Source organism: Cygnus olor, chromosome 2 (genome assembly GCF_009769625.2).
Source record: "Cygnus olor isolate bCygOlo1 chromosome 2, bCygOlo1.pri.v2, whole genome shotgun sequence".
Taxonomy (NCBI): Eukaryota; Metazoa; Chordata; class Aves; order Anseriformes; family Anatidae; genus Cygnus; species Cygnus olor.
In genome coordinates this window covers 111,353,671-111,369,367 of record NC_049170.1, presented here as the reverse complement: position 1 = coordinate 111,369,367, position 15,697 = coordinate 111,353,671, and the positions used below count along the sequence as shown (strand labels likewise).

Genomic DNA, 15,697 nt, shown 5'->3' with positions numbered 1-15,697 from the left:
AATCCTGACAGACGAGAGCTGGCAGGAACCCCTCACTGGTGCTCCCCGTCCCCAGGTCCACGCTGGAGCTGGCCTGAAGGTGCATAGGGTGGACATCTTATCCTCAGCACCAAGATCCTTGCCCTGCCGCTCTGCTCCCGCTGGGCCGTGCTGCTCACCAGCACGGACATGGCCTTTGGGGTTGAGGAAACCCACTCCTCTCACAAAGGCCCCGCTTTCAAGTAATTTGTAGCTCTGGCGGTTCTTGCTTAGCTTTGTCTCAAGGCGTTGGGTGTCTGAACACCTCACACAAGATGGAGCACGGTCTGGCGGGACTGACTGTCACCTCACAGCAGGACACACGCACATTGACTGAAGACATGACCAAACCTTTGAGATATCCTTACTCCAACTTTATTTTCATTCTAAACTTGAAGGAAACTTGAAAAGCAATGAAGATTTGAAGAACAATCACAGAATCATGGTCATACTTTGTTAGAAAAGCACGATCTACACCTCAATTTTCCGTTAGGGCCCACAGACCTCCATGGTCTAAGATGTAGAAGACTGGTAGTTTTATGGCTTCAAAAGCCATATTTCAAGATTTATGAGGAGAATTTTGTCCATTTCAGCTGATACATCAGCACAAAGCAAGTTCTCTGACCCACTGATTTAACCAGAAGTGTGCTGTTAGCTTCAATAAAAACAGAATCGCAACTATCATCTGCAACACCAACCACTCCCCCAAAAATTGACAGGGAGGACAAGTATACAGATTGGAGCTCGGCTAGACAAAGCAGGAAGCAAAATTTGTGAAAAAACATAAAGGAAAAGCACATGCTGTCTTTTTAAAGTGAGATTTTTTCAGAGGAGCCCAGAGAGTTCGTCAAATTCATGGTTCAGAGACTCCTTCAAAACAATCTCAGCTTGAATTGCTCTGCTCTCTTTAGCCTGAATAATACAAGACAGACATCTAATCCAGAAAAAACACTGCAGAAGTGAAGCCAGTTTTCATTACCATAACCCCCTATCTTGGGAAAGTGGATGTGAGGGTCAAGAGCCTCTCAAAAGCCGTGCTTCTTCTAGCACATGCAGATGACACAAAAAAACAACCAAAACAAGACCGTGCTGAAACGTTCCCAGTTTGTGCAAAGCAGCACTGCAACAAATGCAAGCCAACTACTGGTTATACAGAAGACCGCACCACCATCAACCATGGATAACGTGCTCATTTACCCAGTAAAATATTCATGATAGACAATTGCTTGACAGGTTGGAAACCTTACCTCTGCACCTAAAAAAGAAAGGACGGGCCTGATCCTGTTCTCACCTGTAGCTGAGCAATTCAGAGACCACTCATTTCCAGATGCCTCAACCTTTGCAAACACACAACGTTTCATGAGGGCTCTTCCAGCCCCTTCTCTTCCATCCCTCACCTCCCTTCCCAGAGTTAATAAATTCCAATTACAAGCCCCATCTTTGTGAGGTGCCCTACTGCACAAAACCGTGTGGGCTGGGGGTTAGTTCGTAAGTGATATGGAACAGCAGCAACGAGATTTTGTACAGCCCTGAGCACAGTACCACACTATAAAAATCCATTGCTCCTGTCACAAGGCTACATCCTTCCAGGAGATGAAAGCTGTGAGCTCACAGACTCGCTGGGAGCAAATACGTGTTGCCATTCACATCATGCATCCAACCTTAACACAAAGCATGAGGCTAGCAATGAAAACTACTGCTGCATTAGCCCTAAAAGTACCTATTTAAGGGTGGTGATAAATTAATAAAAAATTGTATTTTTTACTTTTAAATGCATTTGCTCAAACTACACTCCCTGTTACACCCTAGCACTTATCTTTGACTTGTATAGCCTTAAATCAATAAGGATTATATTGAGTAAACAAGAAACCAGTATTTATAACAATCGCTTTAAAACAAACAGAAGCACAAAACCTTTTACAATGGAGTACGTTCCCTAAAATAACTGTGCACTTTTGTTACTTGCAAGGCTGAGTTCTGCAGTACCTGGAGCTGCTTCTAAAATAGAAAAAACATTTTATCCTGAGGCAAGTTACACACAGAAAAATATGGATTTTGCAGATATATTGCAGAAAAAAAGTCACTACGCAGGTACTTAACAATGACACTTTGTGTTCTTCTGTAAATAAGTCTATGTTTTTAAGTAACCAACTCTTACCTGTGTCTTTTTCTATATTAGGTTACATTAAAAGATGTCATTCTACAAAACAGTAAACACCACCATTTAAAAATCAAACCCAGATTTGGTTTAAGTAAGAAATCAAAAACATTCCTAAGACATATAAAGGGTTGAAAACAGGAGGCTATGTGAGCTCTGTTTTAGAAAGCATAATTACACCTTTGTATTTTAAAGAATGTTCTTCCAAGCCTATTAATAGCAGACTGCCATCTTTCCACACCTTTTTACATAACGTGCTGCAGTACCTGCTCGACTCACCTACCCAAGCAATTAAACCGCACTGTGCACCGCAGCATCAGAAAGCTGTTCTTCCTCTCTTCATATTCTCCGAAAAGCAGGCTAGTGTTTTACGATGCTTAATTATGGAAATAACATCATTCTCTTGGAGCAATGTTGAGATCTATGAAGTTTGCTTGTAACTACCAAGGCTGCTCCGTTCTGCCCAAGTCCCAGGCATCGAAATGGAGCCTTCTTTCTCATGTAGCTCTCTGTCACCTAAAGAGGAGTTCACTCCCTCCCTGCTATGCAAGTTCAACGGGCCCCTACGGACACGTGGGCACATCTTCTGTCGCCCCACATTCGCCTGGGTGCAGCCGATTGAAAACTAGGTTGGAAAAGGAGGAAGTGAGCCCCTTTTCCTGACGGATCTGCAAGTACTAACTCACGTGCAGAAGCAACAGGAAAGCAAAACTTTTTGTCAGTAGAGGGCTATGACTGACAAAACACAAGGAATAAAGATGTTGAGGGGAAAAAAAAAAAAAAGTTTTCAAGACATGTTTCAAACCATAGCTAATATATGTCATATCCTTCAGACAGGCTGAGTACAAGGGCTTGGAAAGTATAGGTTTCAAGTACACGAGGGTGAACAAGGAACAAGAGGAAGCAAGGTATGGACCGTATTTGTGTACCTGACCTGAAGGAGATCTGCTCTCTCCATACGTATGCATGGATGTGGTCCAAGCAGGCCCAGAGGCAAAGGGATTTACAAGACAGTCATCTCTTGGTTCCCCTTTTTCCATCCCTACGTGTTTCAGATGAAACCAGACATCCCTTCAGGTGACAACAGTCCTTTCTGAGCACTGTGACCATACTCTAGGTCCTTGGAGTGCTGAAACTCTGCTCTCCACTTTCTTTACTGGGATTTGCTGACCCTGTACCTATGGTGGCTCTTTCTCCATCCTGAAAGAGGAAGGGAGAGGATGCAACACAGATGGAAGAGGACAGAGGGAGGACCAGCCTCCCCAGGCTGCAGAAGGCACAACCTCAACTTTGAGGACTGCAACAGCACCTATGGTTTGCTATTTGTCAATGCGGTGCTAGGACTGCCACCGTACTGCAGTATCACTTCTTTTGCTACACGAAAAAGTACGTGCAGATGTGTCCTGTAGGGTCACGGGCCAGGCCACGCACACCAGAGAGCAAGCGGATGGCTGAAAATACCAGTACCCACCAACAGGCTACAAACCAAGAGGCACTACAAACTTCTTAGCTCTCATCATCCTAACCAAAGCCCAGAGAAAAAGAAAAGCAAGCAGAAAAATTTCCCCCTGTTTGTTCCACAAGTCTCGTTCCGGTTGAATGATGTGGTGTAGAGAGAAGTCAGCGCAGTGTCACCTTACAGATTTTTCCTGTTACACAAAATAAGAGGATTTTTTTTTCCTTTTGGAGGAAAATTTATGCTTCTTTTGAATGCCTTTACCTATGAACTGATGCGCCTATGGCTGATTTGTCTTGACAACACATAGATTTGAAACCGTAATCATATTTGCCTTGGTAATACGACTACTTGATGGAGGACCAAAATGCAATCCATTGTTGTCTGAAAAATTATTAAAAATAAAGTTACCTAGATTTCAGGTTTTTTTTTCTTATCCCATCAATATTATACAGAAAAATCCCTGTTTTTGCAAAGATTCATTTACAAGAGTAACTTTATACCCTGCCTAAGTAATTTCATACATATGTAAATGCATACTTTGGGCTTTGAAGGATCCTGGGTCAGAAAGCACATACCTTCTTTTGCCACCCAAGACAAGCAGAGAAAAACACATTTCAATTGTGGGGAGCAAATCTTTTTTTCCCCCAGGCTTTTATAAAAAACAAAACAACAACGACAACAAAAAAACCACTCTGTACAGAAAGGAAACTAGCCTTTGCTTAACTTTCCATTCACTTCTAAATTTTCCACAACAGAAAACCTTCCTTAGGCAAAAACTTTGAAATGTAGCTGTGCTAAGAGCAATGTTGACTCTGAAACACATCATTAGAACAGAAAATATATTTAACATTCATGACAGGAAGGCAGTTGCTATGCATATAACACAGTAGCCACTGTAAAGGAACCTCACAGTCCCTTAAATATATACTCTCCTACATCTGCATATTGCAGCCTGAAAAGCAAACCTGAAGACATGTGCCAGAGAGATTCCTGAAAGTCTCCCACTGGCACATCATGTTTTCTCCACACAGCAGTGAATTTTTCCTCTCCTAACCGATTTGCTGAGTTCTTTACCCTTCCTCTTGCAGCAAATAAAACTTCTGCTAAGCCCCTCTCATGAAATCAAACACACCATTCCTTAAATTTCTCAGTGTGTTATTTGCAAACTGTAGGCCAGCAGATACAGGCTCTCCATGTGCCAAATAATGTAATTTCTAGCAATCACACTTCTTGCAGCAAACTGGCACGAGGTTTTTCAGCTGGGTTATTAAAGCAGCCAGCTTTGCGTCTCACAGCACCTGCTGCGTCGCTCAGCCTGGTATCTCGAGGCAGCCCCGCACTCCTCAATGGCAATTCTGTGTGCAGAACAGAGCGTTTGAGCAAAAGGACTGGCTATGACCTTGGAGGTATGATCGTGTGGCCAGAGGTGATGAATTTTGCAGGTGTATTTGCACTGCTTAAACAGAATCTGATTTCCCATACTTGTCATGGGCTAAGGTTGTCTACCGAAGTTTCAATGTACAAAAGTTCCAAAAAGTAAAACCAAACTCCTGCATTTTCAGGTTAAATTAGGCAGATGAGCCTTTATGTTTATGTAGTAGAGAACTTGTCTGAGAGACCACAAACAGCTGAAGTAAGGAAAAAGAAATAAATCAAGGTTTGGTTCTGAATCACCATTCGTGCTTCTTGTCTTTACCTCACATCAAACTCTCCACAGAGCCTCCAGCCAGCCCACCTGCTATTTACTGCTTTGAAGCTCAGAAGCCATAGAATCAGTATTACTGGAGATTTCGTTTTTTTTCCTTCCAGACAGAATATTTGGAACCTCATATTTGTATTTTAGCCGTTTTCAACTGCTCCGAACTAAGAATAATTCTCTAAGTCATAATAATTACTGATTAAAGCATACTTCCTATCCGAAAGCTGTCAACAAGTTATGATCTGTCATTATCCCATCTATCTACCATCAAACTATGTGTTTGTGATGGTCTGGAGGGCTGCTGAGTCACATGGATGCTCCTGATTTTCACCACATAGGGATGCCTGCTGTGACAGGGCGCCGTGTAGCTCGCTCTTAACAAGAAGGGCCAGCCTGCCTGCCTGCACAGGAGCTTTGCAGGTGATTGATCCGGCTTTAACGCTGTCTCACTTCAAAACTTGTCAAGTTCTGAGACTTCTGCACAGGCAGCTCTGTCTTAGCATGTGTCTGTCTATAAAGATGTCTAATTAATTCCCTAGTAGTCGTGTACACTACGTTCTGTCCCAGCTCCTCTTCAGAATTGACAGCAAAGGGTGTTTTTTTTTCTTGTCTGATGAATATTATCTTTCTTATTGGTGAAAGATGCTTGCTAAGTGTTATAATAAAGCCTGAAATATGCCAGAGCAAACTTCTGGGGGATTTTGTTTAAAGCTCTGCGTCTTAAGGAAACAAGGCTGATGTAACTATGCTGTCCATCTGTCCGTGCGTCCTCTTATTACTGTACTACAGTGACTTCTGAAACACTGGTCAACTTCAACTGATGTCTGAAATATAGCAATGTTTACAGATGTTCCAAGTAAGCCACAGAGAGAAGCTCAAACCTGTGCCCTGACCACAGGGAGAGGCATGCAGAGATCACTGGAGGCGGATGCCAGCCTGTGTGGATGCAGGGCTGGCCATGTTCAGCGTGTGTACAGCTCAAAATGCAGACGGGGGCTCTATGTTTCCAGTATGACTTGGTCGGTACGGCTTCCTCTGACCTGCAAGATGTCCAGCAAATTCCCCAAACCCTTCTTGGATGCCATTTAACCAAGCCTCCAGTACACGCAGGCTTTGTGTGGAGGGAAGAGAAGGAAGAGACCTGACTCCACCAAGCCCACCAGCAGTCCGCAACTGCTCCTGCCGTGCCTGAAGTGACCATGAGGACCCAGCCTCTCAGCATGGGCCACAGGACGTGCACAGGATGTGGACGTGCTCCGTGTCCTTCACGGGGCCCTCAGGAGCCTGCAAGCTGCGCGCACGGGGACAGCAAGTCCTCTCCTGGGGGGCTGCCCTCCGGGAACTGTGTCAAACACTTCGGCAAGGACAAAAGCAGCAGGACACCGGTGCCACCACCAAAACAGCCCTTATTATAGAGCCTTAATCCTGTTCTTGAACATTTTTCTTTAGGGTGGCACGGGACGGCCATTCAGGTTTCTGAAATGATGACAGGAGTCACCAAAGCATCCCGTTTTTAGAGGCAGCAATGATTCGTGGTACACAAGGTCGCACACCTATGAAAAGATCAGCATGTGCACTTTCAGCATTCGCACTTTCCATTCACTTCTCAGACCATTAAATTGCTGTTTTCACGCTGTTCTTGTATACCTAATTCTAAAACTCCGGCTGCCTGAAGGGCTTTAGGCTCAGTGAATAACCGAGTCTCAATCACACACAAAAGGTCCGATGTTTTTTCCAGCAGCTCACAAGCAAGCTCCCGACGTTGGCACGACCCTGAAGGGTGGACAGTGCCCTCCGCTTTTTGTTCTGCTCCTCTTTCAGGACTCTGCCCGTAACACACTCGTTTCTGAGAGGCTCTTCTTTTGTCCCTGAGGTGTTAAGATCAGAGGCATCTTCTGCGGATGTGCGGTGATCCTGGGGGCTTCCTGCAGCGCCAACTTGCACCTTGTGAGCCCCACAAAGGCTGGGCAAGTCTACAAATCCGGCATCCCACTCCACTGCGTCTCTCTGGACGATGAATAATTAGGCCAAAACCTAGCTATTTAAAACAGGCAAATGCTTTCATATTTTCAATAACAGCCTGAGCACTTACACAACAAAACGCCGTGGCAGTGAATGGAGACCTGAACGAGGAAATTGCCTCCCCTCTGTATTGTCAAAACTGAATGAGATGGAAGGTGAAAGGCGCAGAGACTTTCTAATGGGTAGAAACAAATTGAATCTTTACGAGCTTTAATAATCACACATTAATTTCAGAATTAGTCAGGAAATGAGATTTGTTCTGTAGGTCAATAAATTCTGAAGATAAATCCATTTGAGCCACGGTAGCTTAAACATCCTTTTGACTAAATCCCCCCACCCAGCGATTGCTCAGCAGATATTCTTTTCTATTGCCTTCCCCAAACCAGCTGCTGCAGGAGGAATTCCCCTTCCCATCTGCTGTGACACAGTGACACAGTCAACTGCAACTGTAAGTGGTGTTTAAACTACAAATCCAATCACTGATTTGTCTCCCTACACACTCGTTTCTTACAACCTGAGCCACTGGAAAAAGTCGCGTATAGGAAAGGAACCTTCACGTACGGAAACAACGGTGTTTCTTGCAAAGAAAACTACAGCAAGAAGAATTGTAGGCTTACATAAAAACAAGTACGTGGATGGGATCATTACCTAACCTCCAGACACTGTAATGATTTTAAATTGGTGTTGCTGAAATCTTGTTCCACAGAAGTCCTGGCTAATTCAGACGAAGCTATTAAAACGAATTATAATTTGACACGAAGGAAAGCCGTGGCACAATCTGGCCCTAGTTTCCAGTAGTGTCCTCAGCCGCCCATTCACCACGTAACTGAGACAAACTTCTTCAGCACCAGACAACAGCCTTCGGCATCAACAAGCCAACTACTGCACAAGCGTTTTTTCCCATTTATGCGTAATTACACCCTAGCCTCCGAACAGCTAGAAGCTCCACGTCCTTTTTTGAATCATTTATTCCCCGTGAATACACAGGGAGCACAAACCCAAACCACATTAATGATAACCCTGTTAAATATAAACCAGTGCACAATTATACAAACTGCTAACACAAACAAAACAAAAAAAAAACAGGAAACTCTGATTAGACGTTCACGATGGTTTCTGAAAACTAAATAAAAACAACAACATAACGCAGCCTGTCTTGCCTGATATGGTAGTAGAAAATGGTTTCATGTTACCACATAACTTATGTGTCCAAGCACAGGACTAGCCTTTTCAAACGACACCCCAAACTCATTTTCAAGCCTGCTGCAAGGAGAATGAAAGGGAGGGAGGAGAGACAGCAGAGGTACACAGGAGCTAACAAAAGCCCTGATTTCTCTCTCTGCTCCGCATCCTCCTTCAGGTGAGCCGAAGTCCGTCCCTGGTGCCTGGTCCGTGCCTCCCACCCACATCACGCCCGTAAGGGCAGGCCATGTGCCGGCCATTTGGCTCCTTCGTCTCCGTTAGGAGAGCGGCAGCAGGTCTGCTCGAACTCCCTGTTCTTGGGCTGGCGCCAGCAGCGTGCATGCCTATGATTTATCTTTCGTGCGGCGAAGAGCGAGCCTCGCTATCAGAGCCCGAGCGGTGCCTTTCCGCCGAGATGCGGAGCGAAGGCCGGGTACAACCTCTGCACGCACGCCGCCACCTCAAGTCCATCCCATTTCTATATTTAAGAATATATGTTTTCCAAAACACAAACGCATCTATTGAACCCAAGCCAAAGCCTGCCCTGGACCGCACATGTGCCGCATTATGGCCGTCAGCGGAGCTGCAGGCTTCGCGGGGAGCTCTCCTTCACGGACACCCGCTACCAGCGAGCGCTGGGGAGTTGCACAAGGTCTTTGCCGCAGCTGAACCTAACTCTCAAGAAAACAAAACCCAGCTCCTTCCTTACATCGCACACCACAAGTGGCAGAGCACTCAGGGAGGGCCGTTACGGGCAGGTTGTGGAAGGAGGAATTCAGAGAGCAGCAAAGAGGGGCAAGGGAAAACAACGATGGGATGAGGATGGGCTGGGGGAAGAAGTGATGCACGGGGGATCTGAGCATCTCTCCCAGAGCCGAGCATGGGACCAAGGAGTGCAAGCACGGAAAAACGAGGAGGATCTTTGGGAATACGGAAAGATGGCACGGGAATCCTGCACGGATAATCAGCTCACTAAGTGGAAGGCTGTGGAGAATGCAGGCTGTTGGACACCAGGAGCAAACTGCTGAGTGCATTGTCACCGACAAGTTCCAGAGTAGGACAGCAGCCCCCAAACCTGTGGGTCACAACCAGCTCCCAAGGCCACCGGTACTCTCCTGGAGTCCCTCTGATCTCTCCAAGCCAGTTGGTTGTGATTGAGCTTTTTCTGCAGCAATCTCTGCTCAGTTACCCTTCTGAACCCTGGCAGTAACAGCACGTGACTCCAAGTCTACCTGCTTGTCCGAGGGAGCGACACGGAGCGAGCGTGGCAAGCAGGGAACGTGGGAGCGGTTGGCTGGGAGCACGCAGTCGTTTCCTCCGGCTTCCAGCCTGCTTCTCCCTCAGCCTGCGATACCCGGGCACGATGCGGTGCGGGAGGAGCGTTCAGTACGCGTGGCGCAGCTGCTCCACGTGCATTTGCACGTCCCTAGCCCAAAAGCGGTGGTTGTTCAAGCAGGTGAGGTTACACACTTGGGGGCGAGCGAGCTCGGTAACGGGGAAAAGGATGCCCTGAGGCGGGGAACAGCGTGTAGGGACGCCAAGAGCTCGTGGATGAAGGTGGAAACGCCTTCCCGCGGGGAAGGAAGGAGGAAGGAAGGAGGGAAGGAAGGAGGGAAGCGGCTTCCCACCTGCCGCTGCCCGGGGCCGCCCCCCCGCCCCGTGCCGTCCCTCCCCGTGCCCCGCCGCCGCTTACCGGGATCGCTGCAGCTCGAAGGCGGCGGCGGGGCCGGGCTGCCCCAGCTCGCAGCCTCCTCCACCGCCGCCCTGGGGGCTGGCGCGGCCGAAGGGCACGGGCAGCACGCCGGCCGTGAAGGAGTTGAGGCGGCCGCGGCTCCCCGCCGCCGCCGCGGCGCCCAGGAAGGCGGCGGCCGGCACCTGCACGGCGGCGAAGGCGTCCTCCTCCTCCTCCTCGTCCTCCTCGCCGCCGCCGCCCTCCTCCTCCTCCGCCCCGCCGCGGGGCCGGGGGGGCTCGGCGGGCGCCGCCGGGGGGCTGCCCAGCCGCGGCGGCGGCGGCGGGGGCGGCGGCGGGGCCTGGCGGGGCCTGGCGGCGGGGCCGTCGGCCGGAGGAGGCGGCGGCGGCGGGGGCCGCCCGTCGAGGGAGATGCTGGTGAGGAAGGAGAGCGCGGCCTGCCTGCGACGGGGGTCGCTGCGCGGCGGCGCCGCCGGCCCCGCACCCGTCGGCAGCGGCGGCCCCGGCCCCTTCCTGGGGCAGGGCTCCGGCGGCGGCGGCGGCAGGGGCCCGGCGGCGGCGGGGCTGCCGGGGCTGGCGGCGGCCGCCGCCATTGTGCGTGGCTGTGCCGGCCGGCCGCCCGCTCCCTGCCGCGTCCCTGCCCTGCGGCCGGGCGCTCCGCTCTCGCTGCCGGGCTCCCCGCTAGGGCAGCGGGCGGGCGGCGGGGCGAGGCTGCCGTCGGGCCGCCGGCGGGGCCGCCCCGGAGGGCCGCATGGGGGTGCCGCGGCTATCACGTGCGGAGCGGGGAGCGGAGCAAAACAAAAGCCCGGCCAGCAGCCCGCAGCAGGAGGAGGAGGAGGAGGAGGAGGGAGAAGGGTGGGTCTCGGCGAGCTCCCTCCTTTCAACCTCTCTCTGCTTTTTTTTTTTTTTTCTTTCCCCCTTCCCTCCTCCTCCTCCTCCTCCTCCTCCTCCTCCTCTTCTTCCCTTCCTGGATGCGTGGGGGCGGGCGGGAGCAGGGGAAGGTGGAGTCTGTGCCCACATGGCCCGCCGGGCTGCCAGCGCCGTGTCCCCACCGGCAGCACCCCGGCCGGGCTGCTGCAGCGAGCTGACGGCTCGGAAAACACCTCACGAGACCCCCAAACCATTAAAGCGCCATTAAAACACCTCACGAGACCCCCAAACCATTAAAGCGCCATTAAAACACCTCACAAGAACCCCAAATCATTAAAGCACCATTAAAACACCTCACGAGACCCCCAAGCCCCCCTTCCCTCACCCCCTTCACCCCAAGCCTTCGCTCTGCCCTGCTCCGGGGGCAGTGGGGTTACTCAGGGTGCCCTCTCGCCCCCAGCCCCACTGGCCTGAGGCCAGTCCCATCACAGCGCGAAGCGCCTTCGTTTCTTCATCACTTCACTCGCTCAGCTCAGCCTTGCTACAAGTGTTTATGTCCTTATGTAAGGGCTGGATAACACAAACACCAGCACACACGATCCTTGTGAGACAGCAACGTGCACCTCCTTCATGAAGCATTACAATGATGTGTATTATTATATCCCCGTTACAGTTTGCTGATAGTTTACATCCCTCTCAGACTGTCACAAAGAAGGCAGTGCCCCCTATGATTTGATCAAAAGTTTGCAGATTTGATCAACAAAGCTGGGCGTTTGGTCACAGAGGAAAACCTAATGCTATTAATTTTGAAGCAGCTAAGGACCCAGGTTTGCCCTCCTCTCAAAACTGACCTTTTGAGCGTTCAATGACTTTAGAATTGAGCTCTGTGACTCGGACTGATTTGTGAAAGTTTGGCCTTTACTCACCCTGGGTGCCCCAAAACCCTGCCTTTAAGGCCCCGATGTCCCTCGAGTGGGCTCTGCAGGCTCCTGATGCAATAAGGATGCTGTACAGGCGGCATGGATGGGAAATGCTGGGGGAAAGGGAGCGTTTCCCAACCCCCACCTCCTTCTAGATCCCAGTGCTATTTTGAGATGGGCATTCCCACTTCAGACTGCTCTCTTGAGGCTTAAGCTGATGCTGTCTTCCCTAACAGATGGCACCGGTGTGCTCGTCCCTGTGGTGCATCAGGGACGGATGGTTTGGTTGGGAAGCGGGTGGGCCTGAGTGCTGGACTCACCTCCCCAGAGGAGAGCCCAGCGGGCATCTCCCGTCTGTAAGGGAGGTGCTCTGTACCCCGCTGATCACCACGAGTCCTTCCAACTTCTCTTTTGGAGAGGAAGCGTGAGGAATTGCTTCCGACTGGCAGCCCCAGTGCTGCAGCAGGAGGCAGTGGGGCGGCTGGTGCTAGGGAAGCGATGCACTCAGGTCCCATGGAGAAGCTCAGGGTGCCTTTTGAGACAGTTCCACTTTAAAAAGAATTTAGGACTCTTTCGGGGAGGACTCCTGGGCCACATAGGGAAATGCCATAGCTTCATAGCCTGACAGTCAGCACGTTCCCTGGGTGCTGACCTCTGACCCGAGGACTACTTCTGTGTTGTAGGTCATGAAACTCACACCTTCCACATTACAGCTGAGTGAGGCATACACTCATTTTGTACCTCTTGCATTTCTGACTGGAAGCAGCCACAGTGTGTATTTTTCCCCAGAGCTCAAAAGCTTGCTATGGCAACTGAGTCCTGGAGTGTATTTTCCAAATCCAGCCTCTACCAGGGGATAAGCATGGTAAAAGAGAACCGCCACCAAAATGCCGGGTGCAGGTTCGAGAGGTTTGTCTAACCTGGGGCAATTCTGATGTGTAAAGTGTGCGCTCCTTTCACAAAATCCCCCTTGTGGTGGGATAAATGTGAGCGTTATTTTGCTTTGGAGGCATAACCTCTGCTCTAGAACACCTCTGAAACTCTTCTAGAGAAAACTGTTAGCCCCCCTTGTCCTCACAGGTGTCCGAATACGTTTTGGCACCTGATACACTGTGTACAATTGGGAAGACTCATGTGAATGGTTGAGTTTATCGAACCTCCTTACGTCAAAGTTAGAGGGACTGGGATAAATTGTACGTCTTTGCTAGGCTGGGGCATTCGGCTGAGGTCACCAGGTTCTTGTCACCTCTTGCAACCTCTGCGGAGCACGTATCTGTGTGCCCATGAGCCTAACTTCCTCAGGGGACCTCAACAAATGCTCCTGTGGGCGCTGTGTGGGTATGGACTGCCTTTTCCAACAGTGCTGCTGAAGATGGGTTAAAACATCCCTTCCACTGCACACGAGAACAAACCCCTTTGAGAAAGCAACATACAACAAGAAAAACACGACTTTTTCAGTCGAAAGTGAAGCTATTTTTGTTAATGAGTGGGGCACCACAGTACAGAGATAATTGGCATGTTAGAAATACCAGGTTCTCTAGACCTATTTATATGTTTAGTAGCAAATTAAAACGAATATGTACAACCTAAGGTGAATATTTTTTTCCTAGTTACTTACATCCTTTTGATCTGTGCTTAGCAGAACTGTAGATGATTGCACGGGCTATAGGAGTCTTGTTTGCCGGAGGTTATGTGGAAATGTTAAACAAATTGACTTTGCTGGTTCAAACTTTTTTCTTTGATGGGGAACCGGTGGTTGACTAGAGGAAATAGCAAACTTGAAAGGAAAACCAAAAAGACATATTCTGGAAACTTGCTTCTGTGACTGTTTTTTAAATCATTTTCCTCTCCAATTTCTCTTCCAACCAACCAGCTCTACCCAAGTGCAAGCAAATGTTTTTATTTCAGAGGTCACAGGCTTATGTAAGTGGTTGGATGACAAGTGGTAATAGCAGCGGAAGAGCGTGATAACTTTTTTACCCAGTGCACAAAATGCTGGAATAGAGAGAGAGATTCATCAGCTGTGGGTGTCTGGAGACAACGAGGAACTGGGGGAGCCAGTTGACACAGGTGAGTGGAGAGGCCAGGTTTAAAGATTTTGAGGAGGGTAGAGGGAGTTTGGACAAAAAAAAAAAAAAAAAAAAAAAAAAAGTGAAAGCTCAGCAACTTACCACTCTGGGAAATGAGACTGTAGAAGTGGTGCCTCTGCCTTTGTAGGAAAGTGAATCCAAGCGTGGAAGCCTTATGTTGTCTTGGTTTTAGCGTAACTAGTGCGAAGGGAGCCCTGTTGCAACGCAAGTGTGCAGCCAACAGGAGTTGAAGAGCAAGTCTGAAAGGCCACGGAAGGTTGAGCTGAAGCTGTGCGCCTGAATGGCTTGCCACCTCAAGCTTAAAAACATATTTGCAGGTGTATTGAAAACTTTGCCTGGAACTTGAGTTAGAGACAAGATTTGTATTATATTGCGAGTTAACTCTGCAGGAATAACCAGTCCTGAGTCACCAACGTGAGTCACCAGGCCAGTGCTTGAGTGTCCTCAGTGCAGTGTTTGTGTGCTTGGGCGATAAAAACAAGTTTCTTATTGTCATTGACACATGTTAGAGCTGCAGGAGGAAGGCAGCTAGTGGAAGGAAAAGCAAATGCAATTCTCTCTTGCCGTTTTCACAGCATTGTTTTCTGACTGTCAAGATCAGTCCGGTAATGTTGTTATATGCAAAGCTCAGCAGAGAAGTCATCTGAAGGTGGTACTGCGTCACTTCTGTAGTTGAGAACAGAAGCAACTGTTACCCATGGTCATGGATCCCACTGTCGGATCTCAGCAGCTAGGCAGATTCCTGTAGCCTGTGAGCACACTTGCTGTGCAAGACTTCGGAGAAACAATAAATCAGCGATCTTATAAACGATTTGGCTTTTTTTAGTTCCTCCCCAAAGTCCCTTTTTGGAATACAATTGCACTTCAATAGAAGAAAGAAGCTGTAACATTGAAGAAGGACTTGGAATATGAATTTAATAATCCTTCTGCTTAAAAGAAGCGTCTGGCAGAAATAAAATAGAGGGAATTTAAACACACTTCACTGAAAGCCATAGTTAAGAATGGAAATTGGATAAAGACAGTACAAATTCTTTACAAAAGACTAATACTGCATCTGGATAGTAAGTCCTATTTCGGTGCCAGGCCCTAACCTTAAGTCTGTTGTAAATTTAGCCTGATTCTCAGAAAAGCTAAGTACTTGCTTCCCACTGGTAATTCTTCAGGAGCCTGAGTGTTTTATTTTTTGAAGTCTGCTCTTGCTAATTGGATATAAAAGCTTGACACTAACATGCTTGTTGCCTTGTTTAAAAAACAGAGTTCCCTGGATATGCAGAGACCCACACTTGTCTCTTTACCAGGAACCTAACTTTGTTTTCTTGCATTTTTCTAGGGTATGTGCCAACATTAGCCAGTTAACATAAACCGAATTCTTATACAGCAGTGGTAAAGTGGGAGAGATTTGGGGTCGCCTAGCATTATGGTTGGAGCAGTGTGGGCAAGATCCTGTGCGTAACTGGCAGGAAGCGCAGAAGCAAATGCCCTTGGCGAAGATGAAACGGTGCCTCCACAGCTCAGCTGACATGCAGATATAAAGGTCACCAAATTAACCTGCTAATCATTTAAGATGTCAGAGGTGTGGCATGTGTGGT

General features: G+C 48.6%; 1 protein-coding gene across 2 annotated transcripts in view; it reads right to left on the bottom strand.

The window, feature by feature from the left end:
- The window catches only part of CABLES1 (Cdk5 and Abl enzyme substrate 1), a 67,913-nt gene extending 57,092 nt beyond the window's left edge, over positions 1–10,821 (bottom strand). Inside the window, exon 1 of one of the 2 annotated variants that reach the window (XM_040547846.1) lies at positions 10,232–10,821. In XM_040547846.1, the coding sequence (XP_040403780.1) occupies positions 10,232–10,821 (590 nt within the window). Of the gene's footprint in view, positions 1–9,770; positions 9,942–10,231 lie in introns of those variants that run through there. The other variant, XM_040547848.1, reaches the window with a different exon arrangement.
- Between the last annotated feature and the right edge of the window lie 4,876 nt (positions 10,822–15,697).